This window comes from Ptychodera flava, chromosome 6 (genome assembly GCF_041260155.1).
Source record: "Ptychodera flava strain L36383 chromosome 6, AS_Pfla_20210202, whole genome shotgun sequence".
Taxonomy (NCBI): Eukaryota; Metazoa; Hemichordata; class Enteropneusta; family Ptychoderidae; genus Ptychodera; species Ptychodera flava.
Genome location: NC_091933.1, coordinates 3,124,354 through 3,145,627, shown reverse-complemented (window position 1 = coordinate 3,145,627; position 21,274 = coordinate 3,124,354). Strand labels below are relative to the sequence as shown.

The window sequence follows — 21,274 nt, the reverse complement described above, 5'->3', positions numbered from 1 at the left end:
CATCTTCAAATTATTCCTGTAACAGGGTCCTCACTTGGAGATAGTCAGTTTAGTTGCATGTCACAACTATACCACAGTCAGGCACTGAGAAAAGCTGTTCTGGTTGACTGAACACATTGAAGCTTTATGAGCATGATCCAGCTGAAAGCTATGGAGGTCAAGGCCACATAATATTTATAGTTTTTGCATATGCCACACAATAGCTGCAGACATATGATTTACAGGTCAAGGTGAAGTTTACAGCAGCATGGGCTATTTACACAGACTGTTCATAAATTCACAACAAAGGATAAAGGACTGTTCCATGCGGCACTATCAGTCCTTCTATCAAGATCACACTGGTGAGTATATCAATAGATTTACCACTTTTTTCAAGGTATCTTTTTAATTCTACATAATTCTCTTTCAGTCACATCCATATTCTACCGGTACACTGGATAATTTCGAACACCAAATTCACATTCTACACTTGATAATTTTCAACAACAAATATGGCTATTTTACTAGTGCTAATACGCTCACAGAACATCAGCTTAACATCATAGTGTAGTTGGTTGTTACAAGAAGGAGCATGAATGTTCAACATCAAAGAGGAATCATTAGCATAAAGTTAATTCCAAAACAATGCTCATTAATGTAATCTGCATAAATGACTTGCACCATGGATATAGAAAGAGGTAAAACAATAACCTCATTCAGGACATCTCAAACAATTGGACATTACCATGTTCACTATATTGGCTGGGACACAGAGAGTACCAGCATTTCTTGTAAAAGACTTCACTATGAACCATAGGGTGCACATATTACATGTAACAGGTTTTCTCTTGAAATAAATTCTTTTGTGTTTGATTATATCTAATTTTGAAAAATAATCTGGCATCATCAAAATTAACACAGCTAATGATTAACTGAAATATTTCATCATACCATAAAATGCTATTTGCCTTCTCACACTAATCAATATGCAAACACAACACATTTTTTCAGGTCAGTCAGTTCAATAGAGGGACCTGGCCTGGTCAATGGAGGGACGTGAAGTGGTGTAGTTGAAGGTCAATATGAAAGAACACTGAAGCAGTGTGCAAGCAGTGTGCAAGCAGTGTGCAGGTAAAGACACTTAGTACCACCTTGAACATGTCAGAGGCAAACAGAGTACTGCTAACATAGCCATGGCTGTCCTGTACACATCTACTGAGCAGGTCAAGTACCAATATTGAGTTTGTACAACAGTGGTGGTGTAAGTAATCTGTATTGGAATGTTTTGTTTGTTTTTCAGATGAATATTTTTGAGGTACATGAAGTCTATCACATTGGTAATATTTTGATTTTTTTCTTTGGCTTTATATGAGTACAGTGACTGAAGCATGTAAAATTGTAGCAATCCTATGCAGACAATTTGTGTATCTCTTTGCATTTCTACATGAAACAATATCTTGGCCAGCTCACTGGAGGAGATTATACAAAGGCACAGACTTATTCTACCTGCTACTTAAAACTGATAGTGATTTTGTAGCTCATTCTGTACTATTTTTCGTAGTATTTGATAGCCGGTATCACACACTTCGTGTCCGTGTTGGCTACATAGACGATCTGCCACATTTTTGTTATATCAGTCTAGCATTAGCCTAACAAGGGTTCAATAAAATGACCTTTGGAAAAAGTTTGAATGTAAATATTCGGCACACAGTCCATGTAGCCGACAATGAGATGCAAATGATATGCGGTAAAGGTCTCCTCGACTAACTTTCAGCTGTTTGCTCACTTTCTACTATTTTTATAGTATTTTATACAAAGGCACAGACTTACTCTACCTTCAACTTAAAACTGATAGTGATTTTGTAGCTCATTCTTTACTATTTTTCATAGTTTTTGGTAGCCGCTAACAGACACTTGGTGTTCGTGTCGGCTACAATGGACGATCTGCCAAATATTCGTATATAGACTCGCAATGATTGGCCCTTCATTTCAACCATCATAAATTACCTACTGTGTTCAGTTTTAAATTTATTCCTGCTGGTGATTGTATTTATACAAAGGAACACCAGTAATGTGAAAAGTTTGAACAAAAGTTTTTGACGATGTGGACGAATGGTGCTAGTATGTCGGCTGTACTGTGAAATTTGGTGTTGCCAAAGTTGCTAATCAAGGAAAGATATCCTAAACGGGGAGGCAGTGGCAACACTGGAGATAAGAGTATAGTACTGTCAGTAGTTCACCTGCGTGATCAGAACATCTGTACATTTCTAATCCTATTGGCATTTCCTTTATCATCAATGATTTAAGAGACAGCTTTTTGTAAAAGTTAATGAAATTCAAAACATCCCTTCTTTATCTTGTTTTTGTTTCAAGATGTACTTGACAAAACTTTACATTTTTCTGCATGCTGTTACAGTTAATGTTTTTATACTGAAAACAACACCAACACACTTGACAAAACTTTTTCCAGTAAGCTGGCTCTTAACAATTCACAGCAGAAGATTTCACACTTGTAATCATTGAAGTATTATTGTTATTATTGTTGTTAATGCAGTTCATGATGTGACACAAAAATTTTAAGATTACAAAAATCTGTAAAACTTTTCTCTTTTCAAAAAACACATACATCTGTTTGCTTATTACAACAGGGCTGAGGTTATTGCTTACAAGAGAATAAAGTGCACTGTGGGTTTGATGCCAAGAAAGATGGAAGAAGCCCAAACTGTGATATTTGTTTTGATGCTGGTTTTACCAGTTACCATGACAACTAGATGCCCAATAGAATGCAGCTGTGACAGGAAAAACACAATCACATGTTCCCTAGCAGGCCGGAACACAACAGAGATCTATTCTGTAGCCAACACCATCTCGACAGCATCTCTGACTTTGAAGAACAGCCAACTGATGATATTGAACAGCAGTTCCTTGGTGGGTAATTACACAGCCACTTTGAAAGTCTTAAAGATTCAAGGTTGCGAGATTGGTGAAATAGGAGCCAGGACATTTGCACACTTTGCCAGACTGAGGTACCTTTACTTCGTGGAGAACTCCATCTCAGTATTCCACGCTGACGCACTGCATGGCATTAGCAACCTTGGAAGACTGGTCTTAAATAACAACAACTTTCACTACCTTGTGCCTGACATGTTCCGAGAGTTGAACCAAGTGGTTTGGTTGGAGATCTGCGGCAATAAACACCTGCGAGGTCTACCGGGTGATGTGTTTGCAAGCTTGACACTGCTTGTAAGACTGAAACTAGTCAACAATGGATTCACAGAAATCAAAGATCCCAGCGTGTGGAACGGTCTGACAAACCTGCAGTACCTGTACTTGAATGATAATCAGATCAGTTTTATAGAAGATGGTGTATTTTCTAACCTACAATCATTGAGAGGCTTGACTTTGCCAGGAAACAGACTTCTTGGTCTGTCTTCGGGGGTTTTCATGGGACTCCATTCTCTGAACCTTCTCTATTTGCATAATAATCCATTACAGCATGTTCCCAGTGCCTCGCTGCAACTTTTACCGCAGCTGAAAAATCTTAATCTGGCCAACACCACCAGGTCTGACTTTACCTTCATGCCAAAGTCATTCACAGCCTTGTCTCAGCTTCAACAACTGACTCTTTCCTCCAACAACTTACACCAGATACCGACAGCTGCCATATCTGAGATGCATAGGCTCAAAATTCTTGATCTGAGCCGCAATAGTATCTCCCATCTGCCTGCATATGCATTTGCAAATTTGACAAATTTGACAAACGTGAAGCTACTCCACAATCGTATCATGTCTGTTAACCCAGCAGCACTGTATAACCTGCCTCATCTGAACTCACTGTCACTCTTTGACAACCGCATCAGACATCTACCCGGGCAGGTATTCTCAGAGTTCTTCGCAGGCAACAAGACTGGTGCAATTAACCTGAAACTGAACCAACTGAGCTGTGACTGTCTGCTTGCAGAGTTCATACAGTGGCTTCAAGAGAGCACCCAAGAGACACAGGCCTCCATCCTGGGTACACAATGTTACCAGCCAATGAAGTTCACTGATTTGCTGGAGGTGGATTATGAGAACCTGACATGTCCGGAGGCCGTGCAAACTGATGACTCACACAACATTCACAGCTCAAAGGCAGTTATTTCAATTGTCAGCGGAATAGCTGCCACCGTACTTGCTGTAGTTGTCATAGCTGCATTTGTCAAATTTCACAGAAAGAAAATAAAGAATCACTATAGCTGTGAATTGACAACAACCAAGTGGGATGATGATGAAATCATCATTTGTGAATAATAGAAACAAACACGTCAATGTTGAAATCACAATGTGTGTACATTATCTGTATACATTTTTACATCCCCCCCACCCCATACTATTGTTCATTAAAAAGAAATTAGTTTACCGTCCATGAAACATGGGTCTTTAAATTGTTCAGCAGGCTTGCCCATTCTTATTTTGTTCAGAGAGTGCCCTGTTGATCCAACAAATAGGTTACATGAAATTGAGAGGCAAAGGATTTGTAGGCTTGTAACCTGGAGCCATCCACAAGTTTATATTCTGTTCAGTTCTGAGTTGAGTTCAAGTCAAAGTGTGCCACAGTTGCTTCACTGTGATCACCATGTTGATTGACACAAACATATCAAAGTTGGAATTATGCAAAAAATCATCGAAGACACAATGTAGGAAGTTCTGCTTTTATAGCTTGCCAGTACTAAAGCATGATAAGAAACTGCGTGGCTGTCCCTCTGGAAGCAAAACCAACTTAACACTCTATTACATACTAACAAATACAGCTAATGACTGACAAAAATTTTATACTTTTCATCATAGGGCAGCATCCTTGGGGAAAGAGGGTTTTCCTGAATGGTAAAATACTCATATATATGATCATGTTTATTTTGCATAGGTTTTGAAGAGGGTATTTTTTCAAGGGTATAATTTCTAAAATGTTGGGATAAACCACAGATAAGGAAATGAAAATGATCTTGGCGTGGATTGAAATTAACAAATAAATATTTAGTGTGTAGTGATGCATTTGGTGTTGTGAGAATTCTGATTTTGTAAAATCTGCATATCTAATAGTATGTATAATTTATTAAATTCAAATCATTGATGACGGAAACTTATATTTTTCAAAAGAATTTTGTATTAATTTTATTGCATTGTTATATATGCAGAGTGATGAAAATAAAATTGATAATAAATAAAATGTTAGTGAGCATATAACATCACTATGTTGTTTTTACTGGCATCTGAAATCCAACAGCAAGAAAATGTACATCCTTTAAATTTCTGGTTTCAACGTATAACAAAATGTGGCTGACATTGTACAACCATGAATGCATTAAGGTAGAATGCACCTCGGGGACAGATATTCAGACTCTCAAACTCTTACAATTCTTTTCGATCTACCACTTGGTGTAAACTTTTCACTGACTAAGTTTTTTGAAAATCAAAAATTTTATTTTTCTCCATAGAGTTAACACAAGGATGGCGACCATTTTGAATTTCAAATATCAGTAATATTGGGTAATTTGTTTCTCTAGTAACCAAATTTGCAGGGTGACCCCTTATTTTCATTCTCGATTTTGAAAGAGAATGGTTGAAATATTTCTTGAGGAAAGTTTGAGCAAAACAGTCTTTCACCTTCGAGGTGCGTACTCACCTTAATAATGACGTCAAATTGAATTACAAATCACATGACCATGGAGCCAGCCTTGGTTCATATGCACAACAATGGTTAAACTACAATTTAGAACTGTGAAAACAAAATTGAAATATCAGAGCAAACAATTGAACAAACAATTTCATTTTGTAAAAGCCTTTACATGTGCAATTTTACAAATAACAGTAAAATGAGATAAGCAGTTCAAATCATAGATACCGCTATGATGTCGCATGTTAAACCTAAATTTTAGTGTTTCAAGACAAATTCTAGATAAGGGGTTGGATCATTTGTTTGTCAGAAGAAGCTTTGGAAAATTTGGCAGAGGAATGTGAGAGGATATAAATAACTTTATTGGAGATAGAAAGGAAAATATGAAGAGGCATGAAAAAAACAGGATTTCTCAAATAAAAAAGGAAAGATCTGAGGTAATTTTGACAAAAATTTCAATCAAAAGACCAATCTTGCAATGGTATTAAAAAGAGTAATCCCTTACATAAGCTGAGTTAATGAAAAGTTACTGTAAAATTTGCTTACTTTCAAATTCTGGTACGGAAAATTTTATTTACAGACTGTTCTGATCTACTCAGAATTTTTGCAGAACATGCGTAGACGGTGATGTAATGCTTACAGTAAGAGATATGCCCTGGGCATCAGGGGTTGCGTTGGCCTACAATTTGGCAAGTCACTTTGTAACAACAACATATGTGCTAATATTTGAGCCCAAAAGTGTGGTTGTGCAGTCATGTGTTATGAGTCAAGAAGTTTTACACCATAATTATTTCACAAAGTTTACATATGTCCATCTGCCCATTATAAAAATACAAGTAAAAAATATGAATATGGAATTGAAACCTCTATTGACAAACACTGATGCACAATGTAACACAGAACACCTATTACTGTTATAGTCTTGTTAAGGCAAAAATCTACACCTGTGGAATTTGCCAAAGGATGTAGATGGTCACCAAATAGCAGAACTTTCACAAAAGTTGTAAATTACGCCTTGAAATCTAAAAACAGGTGCACTGTCAGAAAAGTGAAGATAAATCATCAATATGGACTAAAAGGTTCACATCGCAAACTTTCTAAAATATAAAGTGATCTGAAAATGAGAATAAACTGAGTGACAATGATTCTCAAACTAAGACAATAGAGACACAAGAATCTTTAAGTGAGAACTAGAACCATATCTGTTTTCAAATTTAAGATAGAATGCGTCTCTGGGACAAATATTTGGACTCTCAGACTTTTACAGTACTTTTCTGGTCTACTGCTTGTGCCTGTGGATGCTCATTTTAAAACTCTTGGAGAAAGAAAAGTTGACACTGTCTTAATTGTTTCTTGAAATTTGAACATTTTATTTTCCCCCAAAGAGTGCATGGCAATCATTTTGAATTCTTAAATATCAGTAAATGTTAGATAATTTGTTTCTCTGGCAGCTAACTTTGCATGGTGATCCTTTGATTTGGTAGAGAATGGTTGAAAGTTTCATTAGGAAAGTTTGAGCAAAAGGTTCAGTCTTTCACTTTCTTAACTTTCAAAGTTAATTGTCAGAAAAACAAAAGAATAAAATCATGATTTGTTAGGACATGCATTGCCTCATATATGTACTCTTTGAAAAATGATGCATCCTCCATTGTCAAAACAAGTGCTAAGTTGGAGTCACGAATCTGGTCTGTTCTTGTTGGTCCATGTATGCAACGCCTACACATATCAGTGAACGGTGCACACCCACACATTCCTGTAACACAGGAAATGAGTCAAACTCAGCGTAGCGGCTTAGCTGCTGAACATCACACACCCAATAGAGAAATGAATTGTAGGAAATCGATGAATTTTACCAAACTTACTCCACAGGAAAGTGTTTGTGATTGGTTATTTGATTGTTTTGGTCCTTTACGAAGCTGTATTGTTTTTCGCATCAGGAATTCTGATGGATCTTGAGGGCACTAGATATCCGTCAGAAGTCTCTAACTGAACTGGGCTACGTAATGACTGGTATGTGTGTCCTTGCAAAGTATTAACGTCAGTATACACCTCATTGTTTTGACCTTGGGGAACATTCTCATATGGTCTGGAGTACATGTAGTCAGCATTGTTAGGGTGTCCCCTTTCTGTGCTGTGATTGAAATTCAAGCCATGCTGACTGGAAGCCAGAGAGCCATTCAGATCTAAGTAAGCCGACGAGTTGTCTGTGTAGGGAATGTAGTGTATTGATTGCCGTTTTTTGGCTCGTTGCTGTTGTCGTTGCCATAGAAACATGACTGCCACAGTCATCGCAACGGATGCCAGGACTAGTGTGATGCAAACTCCCAGTATGACAGCATTAACTCTGCAAATTTCTGTCTTTGTAGGGATGGTTGTCATGGTTACAACAACAGTTGGTGGCAAACCAAGTGATGAATTGCTACAATCCACATCCGAGGAGGTCAGGTCAACGAGGGCAGTGCTTCGCAGATGGAGCGGAAATAAACACTGTGATGTGGCTTCTTCGACATAGGTTAGAGTCATTGATGTCTGGATGTAGTCCAGGAGTTCAAACAGAGTGCAATTGCACACCCAGGGATTGCGATACAGATGGATCATCCACAGGTTTCGCAGTGATGAAATGCTGTATTTACTCAGTGTCTCCAGTCTGTTGTCATTTAGCCATAGAGTGTGCAAACTGTGCAGTCCCAGAAACCCATCAACATCCACAGACTGGAGGCCTGTTTCTTGCAGGTTCAGCTCCTGCAGGGACACTAACCTGCTGAAGGCTGATCTCTCAATGGAAGAGATGGAATTTCTGGACATGCTGAGTTTTGTTAATTCCTGGAATACTTGGTGATCAGTACCGGCACTGAGGCTAAAGCCACTGGGAATGGCTGTGAACCTGTTCCCTGACAACAATAACTCATTCAGTTCACTGAGGTCTCTGAAGATATCAGTGTCCAGGTTGTTTATCTGGTTATCATTGAGATTCAATTTCTCAACATTCCATAAGACCCGCAATGCATTTGGTATTTCAGTTAACTGGTTCTTCATCAGATACAACTTGGCCAGATTGTGCAGCCCGTTGAACGCTTCATAGTGGATGGAAGAAATGTGGTTTTCTTGCATGTCCAGAATGTTAAGATTGTGTAAAGTTTCAAATAATCCACCAGACAGGTTGGTCAACCGGTTGTTTGCCAAAGACAGGTATGAAAGCTGAGACAAGCCAGCGAATGTTCCTGGTGTCACATCAGAGAGGAAATTGCCATACAAATCCAATGAGTCCAACTGATTCAGATCAGAGAACACGTTGACTGGCAGTTGGTTCAAGTAATTATCTGTCATGTACAGGGTTTGCAGTTTAGAAAGTCTGGAGAAAATACCTTGTGGGAGCAAGGTCAGCCCAGTGCTTGCTAGTTTCAATACCTGTAAATTCTTCAGTGGTTGGAAGACTCTGGTGGGAAGTGCTGTTAGTTCTTTGTTGCCAGAAAGATGTAACTCCCGCAGTATGGACAATCCATCAAAAGCATCTTCCGATATGTTGTGGATGTTGTTCTGATTCAAGTACAGTTCTTCCAGGTGTTGAAGCGCTGAAAAGGCTCTTGGTGGCAGCTGTCTGATTTTATTGGACTTGAGTATAAGTATTTTGGTGTCACTGGGTATGTTGTCAGGGATGGTGTCCAGGTCACGGTAAGTGCAGTCCACCCGTTTGTTGGTGTCATCACGGCTACATTCTTGTCCCTCACTTACAGGTACTCTCTCGTCAAAACCACAGGCAAAGTGATGGCTTGTTAACGCAGTGATGGCTAACACTGCCAACAGAATGAAGTCCATTTTCTTCACAATGGAAGCAAACAGAACTCTTGGGAGTGAAGAACTACACCAGAATGAAACTTTGTATAATCAAAGAACTCTAGGTTACAGTTATCTCAGGCTACACAGATGTGTGAACAGTGAAAAAGAAACTTTCCGGATGTCTGCTAAAAGTTCTAACTTTTGGACTGAGCCATTTTTTGATGGGGTGGATCACACATATGTAATCTTGGAGGGATATGTTTTGAAATTCCTTGTGATCACTAACTGTAAAATTACTGTGAAAGCAACCGGTAGAAATTGTTCTGACAGTAGCAAATCTTAAATTTTGCATTGTTTGTTGGCTTTTGGTTTTAATTAAAGACACCCTACTGTTCTAAAATCCCTGCCATGCAAAGTGAAAGTTTTAAAGGGCAGTTTTTGAAATGACACCATTAGTCTGGACAATGTATTGGTACTGTGTGTGGTCATGTAAGGACATATGTAGCCTTATAAGGCAACAAGTGACCATATATGGTCATACCTTCATTATATATGAAAGTAGCTGTGCTTGCCTGCAACCACTCACACAAATGACTTTTTGTCAGCTGCTTCCAAATTACTAAGAATGCTGAATGAACCAACGCCTACTGAATTTCATCCACTTATCTATTTTATCCATATCCGGTGGTAATGTGAACACAGGAATGGGTAGTCCTGCACCCACTAAAAATACATGCTGATATGGGGGAAATCACAGAGAAAATTGGGAAGGGGTGGGGGAGGGACAGGTAAGTCATCAGGAGTGGGACTGAAAGATTAATAGGGTGTCTCAGACTGTACGATGGCAAGGTTGTCTGTGGCAAGATTACGTAGTCTGAGAAGTTCCCTTTCATAACTAAACTTTGCTATGTCCCTTTTGTTTTCATTCAATAGGGGAGGGCAAGCCAAACCAACGTGCGGAGAATGGGGGTAAAAGAGAAACACCTTTCATGTTAAATATTTACCAATATTAATTGAAATGAATCCAAAAGTTCAATTTGTAGATTTTACTGAAGGATCTGAAAACGTTGTCTATACAGTGTATCTGTTTTAACATAAATTAAATATTGATAAAAGGAAACAAAACATGTATGCAATATGAATAAGATTATTTTGAAACGGACAAATATCGATATTATAAATAAGACATCAGCTACATTCTCCTTGTATAAAAATTTAAAATGTATCCTTTTAAAAGAGTTTTTAATAAAAAGTAAGGATTTTCATTTTATGTTCTTTGATCATTTACATTTTTGGAATATTGATCATAAACTGCACTGAGACACTACAGTTCAACCAACATTTGCTGGTTAAACAGCAGAGGCACATCTCTGATACATCTCTGATACATCAAACCAAAAGCACATGAAGCTGGATATTGGATCATTTTCTCTTTCCAGTACTATGACAAATTACCGTTTTTTCCCCAAATTTTTCATTCAATATTTGAAAAAAACTAAAAACTTTCTTGAAGAGTTCAGAGAAGTCCTTCATAAATGTACTCTTAACTGAATGTTTTTGTTGTCAACTGTTTGATACACATCTTGAAATTTGGTCTTTCATATTCACATTAGAAATCATAATATCCTGTTCTGATCCCTCATTTCATCTTCTTAACTAATTCCTTTAGTATGACAAAATGAAGATGCTATACCACAGATAAATACTGTATACATGCATTATGCCTCGTCTGGGCATGAATTTAATATTTATCATTAAAAAACTTTCCTGAAAAAAATACAATCAGTATAGTAGCAGTGAACTTTTACCAGGTTAATGACTGTAAAGTTATTTTCAGTCATTCAGTTTGTAATTCAAGCTAGCATTACAGACACCGAAGGTTAAACTCCATCTTGTGTGTCTACATGTGGCCACTTGCATCCTGCCGCTAAGCCTTCTCTTTCAATTTCAAATGTTTTCCGTTAATTTGTTTCTGAAAATTATCCGACTTTGGCATGGTAATGAGTTTGCCGCCATAAATTCTTGGATAAAAAGAATCTAGCCATAGCACTTTGTTATGAAAATAGTTTATAATTCAGTTATGTCTATGTATATTCAAAGCTCATAAGCAGTAACTTTACCATTTGAATGTTTTTTCATTTAATTTTGTCAGATACGATTTCTTGTTCTACTCCAAAAACCTTGTTAAAATAACTAGTGTTCAACTTAATTGTCAAAACAGCCCTGTGTACCTGTGATATCTGCTGTGTCATCGTTTCCAACTGAATCTCATTCTGCAACACATTTATTGACAAGAACACTGTATTTTGCACATAAGGATTGAGTTGGCAGGGCAACGATTTGTTTTTCAACCTAGTCCTACCAACTTCATGGAGAAGAAGAAGAAAAACACATACCAGGAAACAATGACAATGCTATCAAAAGTTACAGACGTCATCCCTTTCAACTGTTAACAATAGAAAGCCTTGCTCTATGTACTCAGTATCTTAATAAAAATGTGTTGTGCTTGAAAAAGATATTAGGTAAGATATGTATGCTGAGCTCGTAAAGAAGAATTGAATAAAACAAAAGAGGGAAGTTGAACATTGTGTATAGACTGAAGTAACCACACACTCAACCTGTTTGCATGGCTAGGGGTTCACAACTGCCTGGCTTAGCATGGGTCATGCAAGAAGAAACCATCAACACAACCCTGGGTTCGAATTTAAAAGACTTTTTGAGACCAAAACACATCTTTCATGTTTCTTTTTTTTCATTTTCATTCATTGAAAGATTCAAAGCATGACCTTGAAATATCTTTTCTAGTGGCCATAATCTTTCTATTTGGACCACTGAAAATACATTCTGGTGGTATGCATGGTCCACCACACTGTAAAATTCAATAGTTTAGCGACAACAACATTTCTCAAAGTGTGTGACCAGTACACATGTAGTCTAGCTTAATAAGCCTGACAACACCTAAACACCAGGTAATAAAGAGTAACAAATGTGATACCAACGTGCAGTAAGTTTAGATGAAGGTGAATTGAAAAATAATTCTCACCACATTCTTCTCATGTTGTAAATGTAAACTTCCTTTTGTTTAGTTTTGACAGTTTGTGATTAGTCTAACATCAGTATTTCTCCAGGTTTCTTTCACAACGGGGGAATGTCCCCCTCTCTTTGAAAAATTGGGGGATCTGGTTCTGATTGAAGGGGAAACATAATAAATTATGTAAATTAATGTTTATCAAGGTATTAACAAATTAAGGTTAAGGAGTGGGTCAAATATTATAACAGTCCCGTATTTTTTTTCTTGTCTATGTTTATAACAATATACACCACCATTATATTAGAAACTTACACTGATCTTTCACACTATATTTGTAATCTTGAGGGAAAGTCTGTGTGATAAGTTACATCATTGACACCAATCATGGTGTGAAATAGCACTATCAATACTCTATGTACATAATCAATATCTCAAGATCTCATAGATCGGGGGGGGGGGGGGGGGGGGGGGGGGCAATTGCATATCATTGAACAAACACTGTGAATTTATATATTCCTATGGTGGAATTTAATCTAAGTCAGACTTTACCTGGCTATTTAATTAAAAACCTTGATCAGAAAAAAATAAAAAATACATAAAAACAGAGGTGGTATGAAACAAGTTGAATTAATCTTTGGAGCGCCAGACTTCTGAGCTATGATGAAACTTTTCCTGATATACCCAGTTAAAAACACACTGTTCTCCTTCATGATTTAGAATAGTAAATTGAAGGTACTTATTTTCCAATCAGCATTTCTGTGTATTGTGGTTTAACTGTAAATTGCATTGCTGATTTTAAGGGTTGTCATTATCAGAGAACCCTCTAAACTAAATTGATGGGGCACTGACTCAAAGGGTTCTCCTCTGTGCAAGGTAACATAGAATATTACATGTACCAGAGTACTGGTACCTGTATAAGGCTGACTCAATGAAATTTCCTTAATTCCTGAACTGAACTCAAATAATTTCTAAAAACTGAGGTCACATGGTTCATCATGGTATAGTGTTATTAACAACCCACTGTTGAAAAGTGAGTTTTGAAATGCTATTGGCAGCATCAGAATACAAATCAGAATACACAATCTTCTTTGTATGATAAAGCAATGTCTGTTTCCTATTGAACACCTTATTTAAATACTTTATAATTTTAAATGTCTATGTTTATCTTATTTTATTTCTTTTGCAAAATATGAAATTTCAAACACTTTTAACTTAGAATGGATTCAACGTAAGGATTCCATCATAATATGGTGAATTCAAAATATGGGACAGGAGGGATAACACCCCCCACCCCCACCCCCAACTCGGTTTCTTATGGCCAAAAGGATTCTCTGATGCCCCCTCTAGAGGCAACCTTCTTGACTACTGTCATGTTTCACACAAGCACTGCATCGCTGTTTTGCCACCACATAGTTCAGACAATATTTAAGAATGAAATTCTAACATATTTTCTTTTATTACCTTGCCTGTTTTTCCTCCACAGGGCTTTCCTTGTCTTCAGTTTTCCCAGCTTGCTGTGTTCTGTTATTTCCTCTTTTTTCTTCACATTACGAAGGAGATCTTTCAATCTGGAAGGAGAAATCACAAAATGCCTTGTCAGGGATGGGCCAATGCATAGAAGTGTATCAACTGATGATATTATCTTGGAAAAAATTGCAGACAGCCAGTATTCTGTGAAGAATACAAAAACATGGTAATTCAAATATTCCATGAGTGGAAATTTAAGTAAAGATACTGCATGCAAATAACATGTCCAGTGTTGATGAGATTTGGCAGGCATACCGGTAGATAGTGTGCCTTCAAAATCACCTGCTTTAAAACTGAATATCCACTATTTGTTGAACAAGTATATATACACTTATATCTACATTGATACTTGGTAACCATGTCTTTACAATTGTATCAGTAGAAAGTTAAGTTGTGGAAAAAAGCTTTTGCTGGTCAAGGATTTTTGTTTCAAAGGTAGAAAGACAATGCACTTCCTTTTGCATTTTCTTTCTTCTTCTTAGTCATTGTAAATGTCCTTTTAATCTTTTGTGATATTATGACTTCAGTTTTCCCAGCTTACTGTGTTCTGTTATTTCCTCTTTTTTCTTACAGATGACTTTTATTTTTCTTAAACTTAATTTACATTTGAATTGTGCAGAATTATAAGAAATTTGGAACTTGTGCCAATTTGGCCAACACTCATTTTATGACTTCTTGTTTGATCTGTCACTGATATTCAGTATAAGTAGATGAACAGCTAAAAATAACTGACACAGAGGGCTTCAACTGATCAGCACACTAACATGATACAGCCATTTTTAAATTAGCTTTTTTGGACTTAAGTATTCCTATTTTTAATGAGTTGGCATTGACCTTTGACCTTACCTGTCTGTTATCTCTTCCTCTGAAGAACCTTTAGGTACCACATTAGGATAAACATTGACAGGGCATACGTAATCTACAAATGCTCGAATCTGAAACAAAAAAAAATTTTACTTTCAGACCCAATGACATATTCACACATGTACATTAGTTTCTCTTCTTTGAAAGTAATAGTTATTGTTTTTGTTTCGGTTATTTGAAATGAATATTATTTCAATTAAAAATTGATGACTCTTTAACTTGATAGGTATCATATTCATTGGGGAAGTTGTGGCCAGATAAAAGATAAACATAGGATTTTGTTACAGGGCCAAGTAGCTGTATAACTTTGATAATTTTTTTACCACTTTTGTTTTTAAGGTCAGCCAGAGTTTCTTGTTCCACTACGCAATATTCAGCTTATCAATTCAGTCTGTACATTTATACACTGCATCACTACACAATTGAATTCTGATCCAGAGTAGAGTTCAAATGTAAACAATAGTAGAAGAGCATTTTAGACGTATAGACGCTGTGGTTTACAAGCTAAAAGGTAGCTGTTTAAATATGCTTTGGGGAGTAAGTAAGATTATGAAATTGACATATTGAATAAAAACAGCACAAAAATCATCAAAAGTTATAGTTACTGGAGCTGTAACATATCAGATGTTATTTCATATTTCTTACATGAGTAACAATGGAGGAAAATATCCTGGATACGAACCAAAAGAAAGAGAAAATTGATAACAAGTAATTTTTGTGCATTTTTGTCAGTAAAAATGGAGTGAAACCAGTCTGAACAAACTGTGTCTTCAGTGAAACCTGTTTCCTATGAGAATTCATCTGAATTAATGCCTTGTCAGTTAGACTGCTAACAGTCCCTTGTTACTTCTTTGCCTAAAATACTCATGTAGCCTGTATGGCAAGTGCCGGAGAGTGAAGAAGGCCTGGGGAATGTTGAAACTACACCAACTTATCAGTGTTACATACATGAAGTAAAGGCCACAACGGTACAAACATCTGTCAACAGTCTACTTGTCAATGTCTCATTTCAATTGCTGTGTTAGTTCCACCTGCAACAGTGTCCTTCTATTGCCATGGTTGGAGGAATGTCATTAGCTTTGGAAATTTGCCTGTGGGACTCAACTTCAAAACAAGCTCTATAAACCATTTCAGTAAGACATAAATGAACTGTCTCAGTCTGATCTGGGTTTGCTTCAATAAATGAAATAAAAATTGATTTCTTTTTGTAATATTCACAGTTGCCAAAAGATGGCAAACTTTCACAGTGTGATGTCAATGAGAGAATCAAAAGACAGGAAAACTGACCTCACTGTATGATGAATGGAAGGAATAACACAGCCGATATTTATAGTTATCCATCCTATAAAATGAAGGAGATTATAAAAAGGAATAAATCAGAAATTCCTTTCACATACACATGATTGCCATAAAGTCTTTTGACAAACTCTACCTTTCTTTAAAGTTTTTTACCAAAACTGTTCAGTTTTAGTTGTGTATCTACAACATGATAATATCTGCTGCAAAAACTTGAGTGAAATGTACAGGCTATTACTCCCTTCATTATAAATTCACAGATTGCAAGTCTGGTCTGCCAATCAAACAGAAAGTGAGTTTATGATATGACAGACTACACTTCCTGGCAGGAACAGACATCTATACAGTGCATTCAGGTTTCAATGTTGAAGCGAAATGGATGAAAACACTGTAACTTTTCTTCCTGTGACCTATGGCCCACTCGCACTGTTTGGAATACAGTGAATGGACTGATACACTGAGGCAGAGAGAGGGGTGAAAGTGTGCAAAAAATTGGACATCAGTTATGTGACTGTCTGAAAGAGTTTGATAACACCAGCATAAGAGTGCAATACATGATGAATGTGTCGAGCCTTACATGAAGCTTACTTGTCTGGGCGACAGACCAGAAAGATTTTGATAAGAGGTCTTGCAATGTAACATAGCAGAGACAGACTTGTTTTATCCGCTGTTGATGGTTCCCATCCCCAAAATGATATACTGTAGTGTGTTCTTGTCAATTTACACAAACATGGCTGATAATTGAATTGTTATTAACAACTGACGAGATGCAATAATGGTAATGATTTTCAATTTAATCAAATTTAGTCACATTATCAATTTCAACGGTTACTGTAATGGTTGTTACTTTAATTAAACGGTGTCAATTAAACCAGTTTAAATTGCTGGTCTGGCGTAAAACAGAATTTGATTGCAAGAAACAGAATTCATAATTTAATTTGTTAAAAAGCCTGCCATGAATCCCCAGTGAATGATGAGATCAATTAACATTGCTGGAACTAATGGTGTTGACACCCAGTATGAACAATGACAACAATAATTTCCAATGCCATAAACTCACTAACATTTCTGCCAATGGCATAATTAATCAATTTTAATATCACAAGAATAACATTGGTTGCCTATTTAAAAACAGCAAATTATTACTTTTAAATGCATTCATTGATCTTTGCTCTAATGACCTGTATATGATTAGTCTTCACATTACACAGATGTACTGGTAGTCTGTATTCTGCATACCATTTTACCCTTGGCTACTAGGCTACTATGTATATACCATACAATCTGTACATACCATTTTACTCTTGGATACTAGGCTACTATGTATATACCATACAATCTGTACATACCATTTTACCCTTGGATACTAGGCTACTATGTATATACCATACAATCTGTACATACCATTTTACCCTTGGATACTAGGCTACTATGTATATACCATACAATCTGTACATACCATTTTACCCTTGGCTACTAGGCTACTATGTATATACCATACAATCTGTACATGCTGAGAAACAACATGATAACATGGATTTTGATAATCTCCCTATGATTTCAGAAGTGCTCTCTCCTAAGATATTTATCTCTGTGTAGAATTCCATGTACAAATGCATGGTATGTTAGAAACAGCAAGCAACAATTCATGATACCGTACATCAATACTGTATGCCATCACCATGACCAAAACTGAGCTATGTTTCAATAGGAGACTGTCACCTAAATTGCTGCTATTACACGGCAGATTGAAAAAAATGAAACTACAATAACTTTGTGCAATGCTTGAGCAAATTACCGGTACAGAGAAATTTCACTGAATTGATATACTCAAAATCTTGAACCATTTAAATTCAGGGGTTACATGCCACACAAACAGTATAATAAAGCCAATGTGAAAACATTGGGTTGTTCACAAAGGTTAAACTACTCTAGTTGTTGTACTGGTAAATTCTGTACCGAAGAACGCAAGAATGGAGTGAACATTTTCCAGTGCTAGATTTGGTCAATTTGTTCACATTTTGATTTTGTTCACATCACATGGAATTAATTAGTTGTTTTCTTCTCATCCATGCCAGATGGATAATATTCACATTGTTACATTCAGCACCGCCATTTTTATCCCCTACAGTTAGCAAAACGACTACATAGCCCCATGGTGAATACCTAATTCCTCTACGTATCATTTACATGTAACCTGAAGACTGATAAAGGCTTGATACACATCCGCACAGCTTGGCCTTTTGTCCATAAGAGGGTAGTAATATCATGTGAATGTGATATAGCCATTGTTTTAAATTACCATGGATCCCATAACACCTTCCTGTTCATCCTCAAGTAAATTAAATCTTTCAGTGCAAGATTTCAGAACATTCCTAATATTTCACAATAGCTTTGGTGAATCTACTCACAGTGCATTAGGGATGGCAGCACATTTCATAGGGTCATCTCTATCCCAAAACAATTTTGTTCATTTATGTGTATTCATTAACTTATTGATTTTCATAATATTGGCTTGTTATTTTTCAGTACATTGTCAGACCAATGGATGTTAAGAAATGAAATGAGGATGTGGATGGGAAGTGGAAGATCTAATTACATAATTTCCATAGAAGAAATCTAATATACAGAAAGCAACCGTTGAAAGCTAGCTTAGCTCACGCGTCAAAACTCAGTGTATAGTTTGTGAAATACTTTGATCCAAAATTTGTTATCTATTCCTGAGAACTATGAATCATATAACATCTATTTCTGTGTGATTTCCTGAGTATGTTATTACTTAAGTAAACAGCGGGACAGCCCCTACTTACTTGATAACGTCCCTGGGTGTAGCGTTACTAGGATAGAGAAACCACATTGTGGATGGCTGGATATACAATACATCCCCTGCATCTTCAAGTTTGCAATCCTGATAAATTCGAAAGAAAGATTAATATTCTTCTCAATCTAAAGGAAAAACACAGGCACTGAGGGAAGTTTTATATGGTGGCAGTAATAAAGGCCTGTGTCAGGCATCAGATTGTCTTGCCAGGAAATTTACTCACTAGATTACAATTTTGATGGAAAACATAAGGCTGTAACACCTCCACAATCCTCTTACAGATTAGAACAAACTTGATCCCAGTGATCAAGTCCCTGGCCTTTAAGCATAGAGTGGCCAACCTCATGCAGGAAGTTACTGTGAAACTTCAAGTTTCTAGCATTACAGTGAACTCAAGTTTACATAGTTTGGCACGTCTTCCCAGGCATGGCCCTTTAAGTACTGCAAAATTTTATTTTGGTAAAAAATGAAAATTCTGCCTATTTCTGTGTAAAAGTCGGGGTGTCTGGCTGTTAGTGTCCTTGAGCAAGGTCAAAGTCATCCAGCTGTGGGAATGAAAAGACAAGGGGAGTACTACTACCGTGGTATTACACAATGGACAATTATAAGATGATATTCAATCCCTTGCATTGAAAGTTTCCCTCTTTATAACCCTTTCACCAACGTGAATCAGTCCAAACCCATTGTTATCAATGATGATTGTGGACCTGTTTACAGGAAATTAGGGGTGAGTAGGTTTCAAGAAAGCAGTCAAAGAGTGCTTTGGTATTTTGACAAGTCTCTAAACCTTGGTTACAATCAAGTACTATGTGAATGGCACTTGTAGAACTGAATGTTATTAAAAGATCCGTTATTAAAAGATCTGTGTTGGATACCTGTGAAATACGAAATCTGTCTGAGTTCATAGAGGAATTTTGACCCAAATAAGTTCCTTTCTGACTATCATGATTTTATTTCAAGAGGAATTAAAAATCATTGGGAATGAAGGCTTGCGTTTTGTTTTGACTTCAAAAATAACCGTTTTCAAATCACTATGAACAATTGTTTTGAAATTCCTCACTATGGGTCCTCTACATGTTCAGTTGAGCATTGCAATTATTGTATTCCCAAAAGAAGGCTTACAGTCATTCAACACAAGCAATCAAGCATTGGAAGTCTAAAGTGTCTTCATTTAAGCAAATAATGTCTGGACAAAGGTTTAAAGTAGAATTATGAAACCATTTTAACAAACAAATTTAATTTGCATCTTTTTCCTTGGTTTGTTTATTTTATAGTATTTTTCACTATCTCCTTATCTCTGACATGTATTTTTTCTCTTTACTCAAGCCCTTTATGACTTCATAGTTTGCATTGGGCCATTGACTCCATTAGCCTCAATGGATTATTTCTATGGTCCAAACCAGATGAAGTTTTATTTTCATCATAATACTTCTCTTGTTATTTTGCTTGCATTTGATCCTTATACCTGGTTAAGTAAACAACTAATTTAAAAATGTCACAGTAATAAACCAATTAAGGAATGGCTATACCAGTTTTTACTCGTTCACTCAATAATAAATTGAACTCCTTATCGCTTGTGCATGTACAGTATGTCATGAACTGCCCGTCACTGGGGTAGTTTATTGCATGAGAATGGTATTGGTAAATATCTGTTACCATACAAAGTAAAATGTTGCACTGCCATTGCTTCTGCAAGTATCATTGACTAAACTCCTCAACAGTACTTCTGTCGTATTAATTATGGAAACCAATTGTACATGCATGGTCTAGGGCACAACTTCCATGGTAATTTGTATATCACTTTCAAACTGAACAGTTTTAGGTCTTACTCTCTACTACCATGATATGTCATCGCTACTTTTGAAATAAAATAACTGTTACCTTCCATTTACACGCATGTATCTGGGTTATCTTTCCGTTGATGGTCAGATGATCCGAGACGTTTTCCACCTTACTGTAGTATGCATAGTGAATATCAGAGAGGTGTACCTAGAGATAGAATGACAATGCAACAGTGATGTCAATACTTGACACTAAGACAGAATAAGAATAACATTGGGCCCATACTGAACAGTGTTCAAGTCAAATCAATATAGAGGATATAGTTGCTTCACAAGGCTAAGTGACATTGGGCCAAGTAATCTTCAGGTATATTTTTAAGATACTCCTCTTTGTCATTGGTTTTGATAGCTTTGTAGCCTCACTGGCTAAGCATCCAGCAGCTTGATGAGGCTGACTATGCGTTGCAGCATACTCTGATCCATGGTGATGACCCTTGACACAAGATGGCTGCCAGTATACTGCGCATGCATGGCTGATGCTATCA

General features: G+C 36.7%; 3 protein-coding genes across 10 annotated transcripts in view; 1 reads left to right on the top strand and 2 right to left on the bottom strand.

Annotated features, from left to right (window-relative positions):
• LOC139134599 (protein artemis-like) overlaps positions 1 to 21,274 on the bottom strand; it is a 59,438-nt gene that overhangs the window by 30,077 nt on the left and 8,087 nt on the right. For 6 of the 7 annotated variants that reach the window (XM_070701513.1, XM_070701515.1, XM_070701517.1 and 3 more), the window contains exons 9-13: positions 20,830 to 20,937; positions 18,938 to 19,035; positions 16,119 to 16,173; positions 14,814 to 14,902; positions 13,902 to 14,008 (exon numbers count right to left, since the gene is read on the bottom strand). In XM_070701513.1, coding sequence (XP_070557614.1) covers positions 13,902 to 14,008; positions 14,814 to 14,902; positions 16,119 to 16,173; positions 18,938 to 19,035; positions 20,830 to 20,937 — 457 coding nt within the window. Of the gene's footprint in view, positions 1 to 12,452; positions 12,595 to 13,901; positions 14,009 to 14,813; positions 14,903 to 16,118; positions 16,174 to 18,937; positions 19,036 to 20,829; positions 20,938 to 21,274 lie in introns of all 7 variants that reach the window. The other variant, XR_011552821.1, reaches the window with a different exon arrangement.
• LOC139134601 (leucine-rich repeat-containing protein 15-like) lies at positions 290 to 5,010 on the top strand. 2 transcript variants are annotated; one of them, XM_070701521.1, is made up of 3 exons: positions 290 to 341; positions 991 to 1,240; positions 2,628 to 5,010. In XM_070701521.1, exon 3 carries the CDS (start codon positions 2,674 to 2,676, stop codon positions 4,267 to 4,269), a length of 1,596 nt encoding a protein of 531 aa, XP_070557622.1. In that variant the 5' UTR covers positions 290 to 341; positions 991 to 1,240; positions 2,628 to 2,673; the 3' UTR covers positions 4,270 to 5,010. The 2 variants fall into 2 exon arrangements, with proteins under 2 accessions (XP_070557622.1, XP_070557621.1); XM_070701520.1 differs by lacking the exon at positions 290 to 341 and having other exon boundaries at positions 991 to 1,110.
• On the bottom strand, positions 4,468 to 12,390 carry LOC139134598 (leucine-rich repeat-containing protein 15-like). The gene is made up of 2 exons (XM_070701512.1): positions 5,463 to 12,390; positions 4,468 to 5,412 (listed from the first exon to the last, which is right to left on the bottom strand). Exon 1 carries the CDS (start codon positions 9,446 to 9,448, stop codon positions 7,541 to 7,543), a length of 1,908 nt encoding a protein of 635 aa, XP_070557613.1. The 5' UTR covers positions 9,449 to 12,390; the 3' UTR covers positions 4,468 to 5,412; positions 5,463 to 7,540.

Coding starts and splice junctions, on each gene's coding strand:
- LOC139134601 (XM_070701521.1), top strand. CDS start 2,674: ATGCCAAGAAAGATGGAAGAAGCCCAAACTGTGATATTTGTTTTGATG.
- LOC139134598 (XM_070701512.1), bottom strand. CDS start 9,448: ATGGACTTCATTCTGTTGGCAGTGTTAGCCATCACTGCGTTAACAAGC.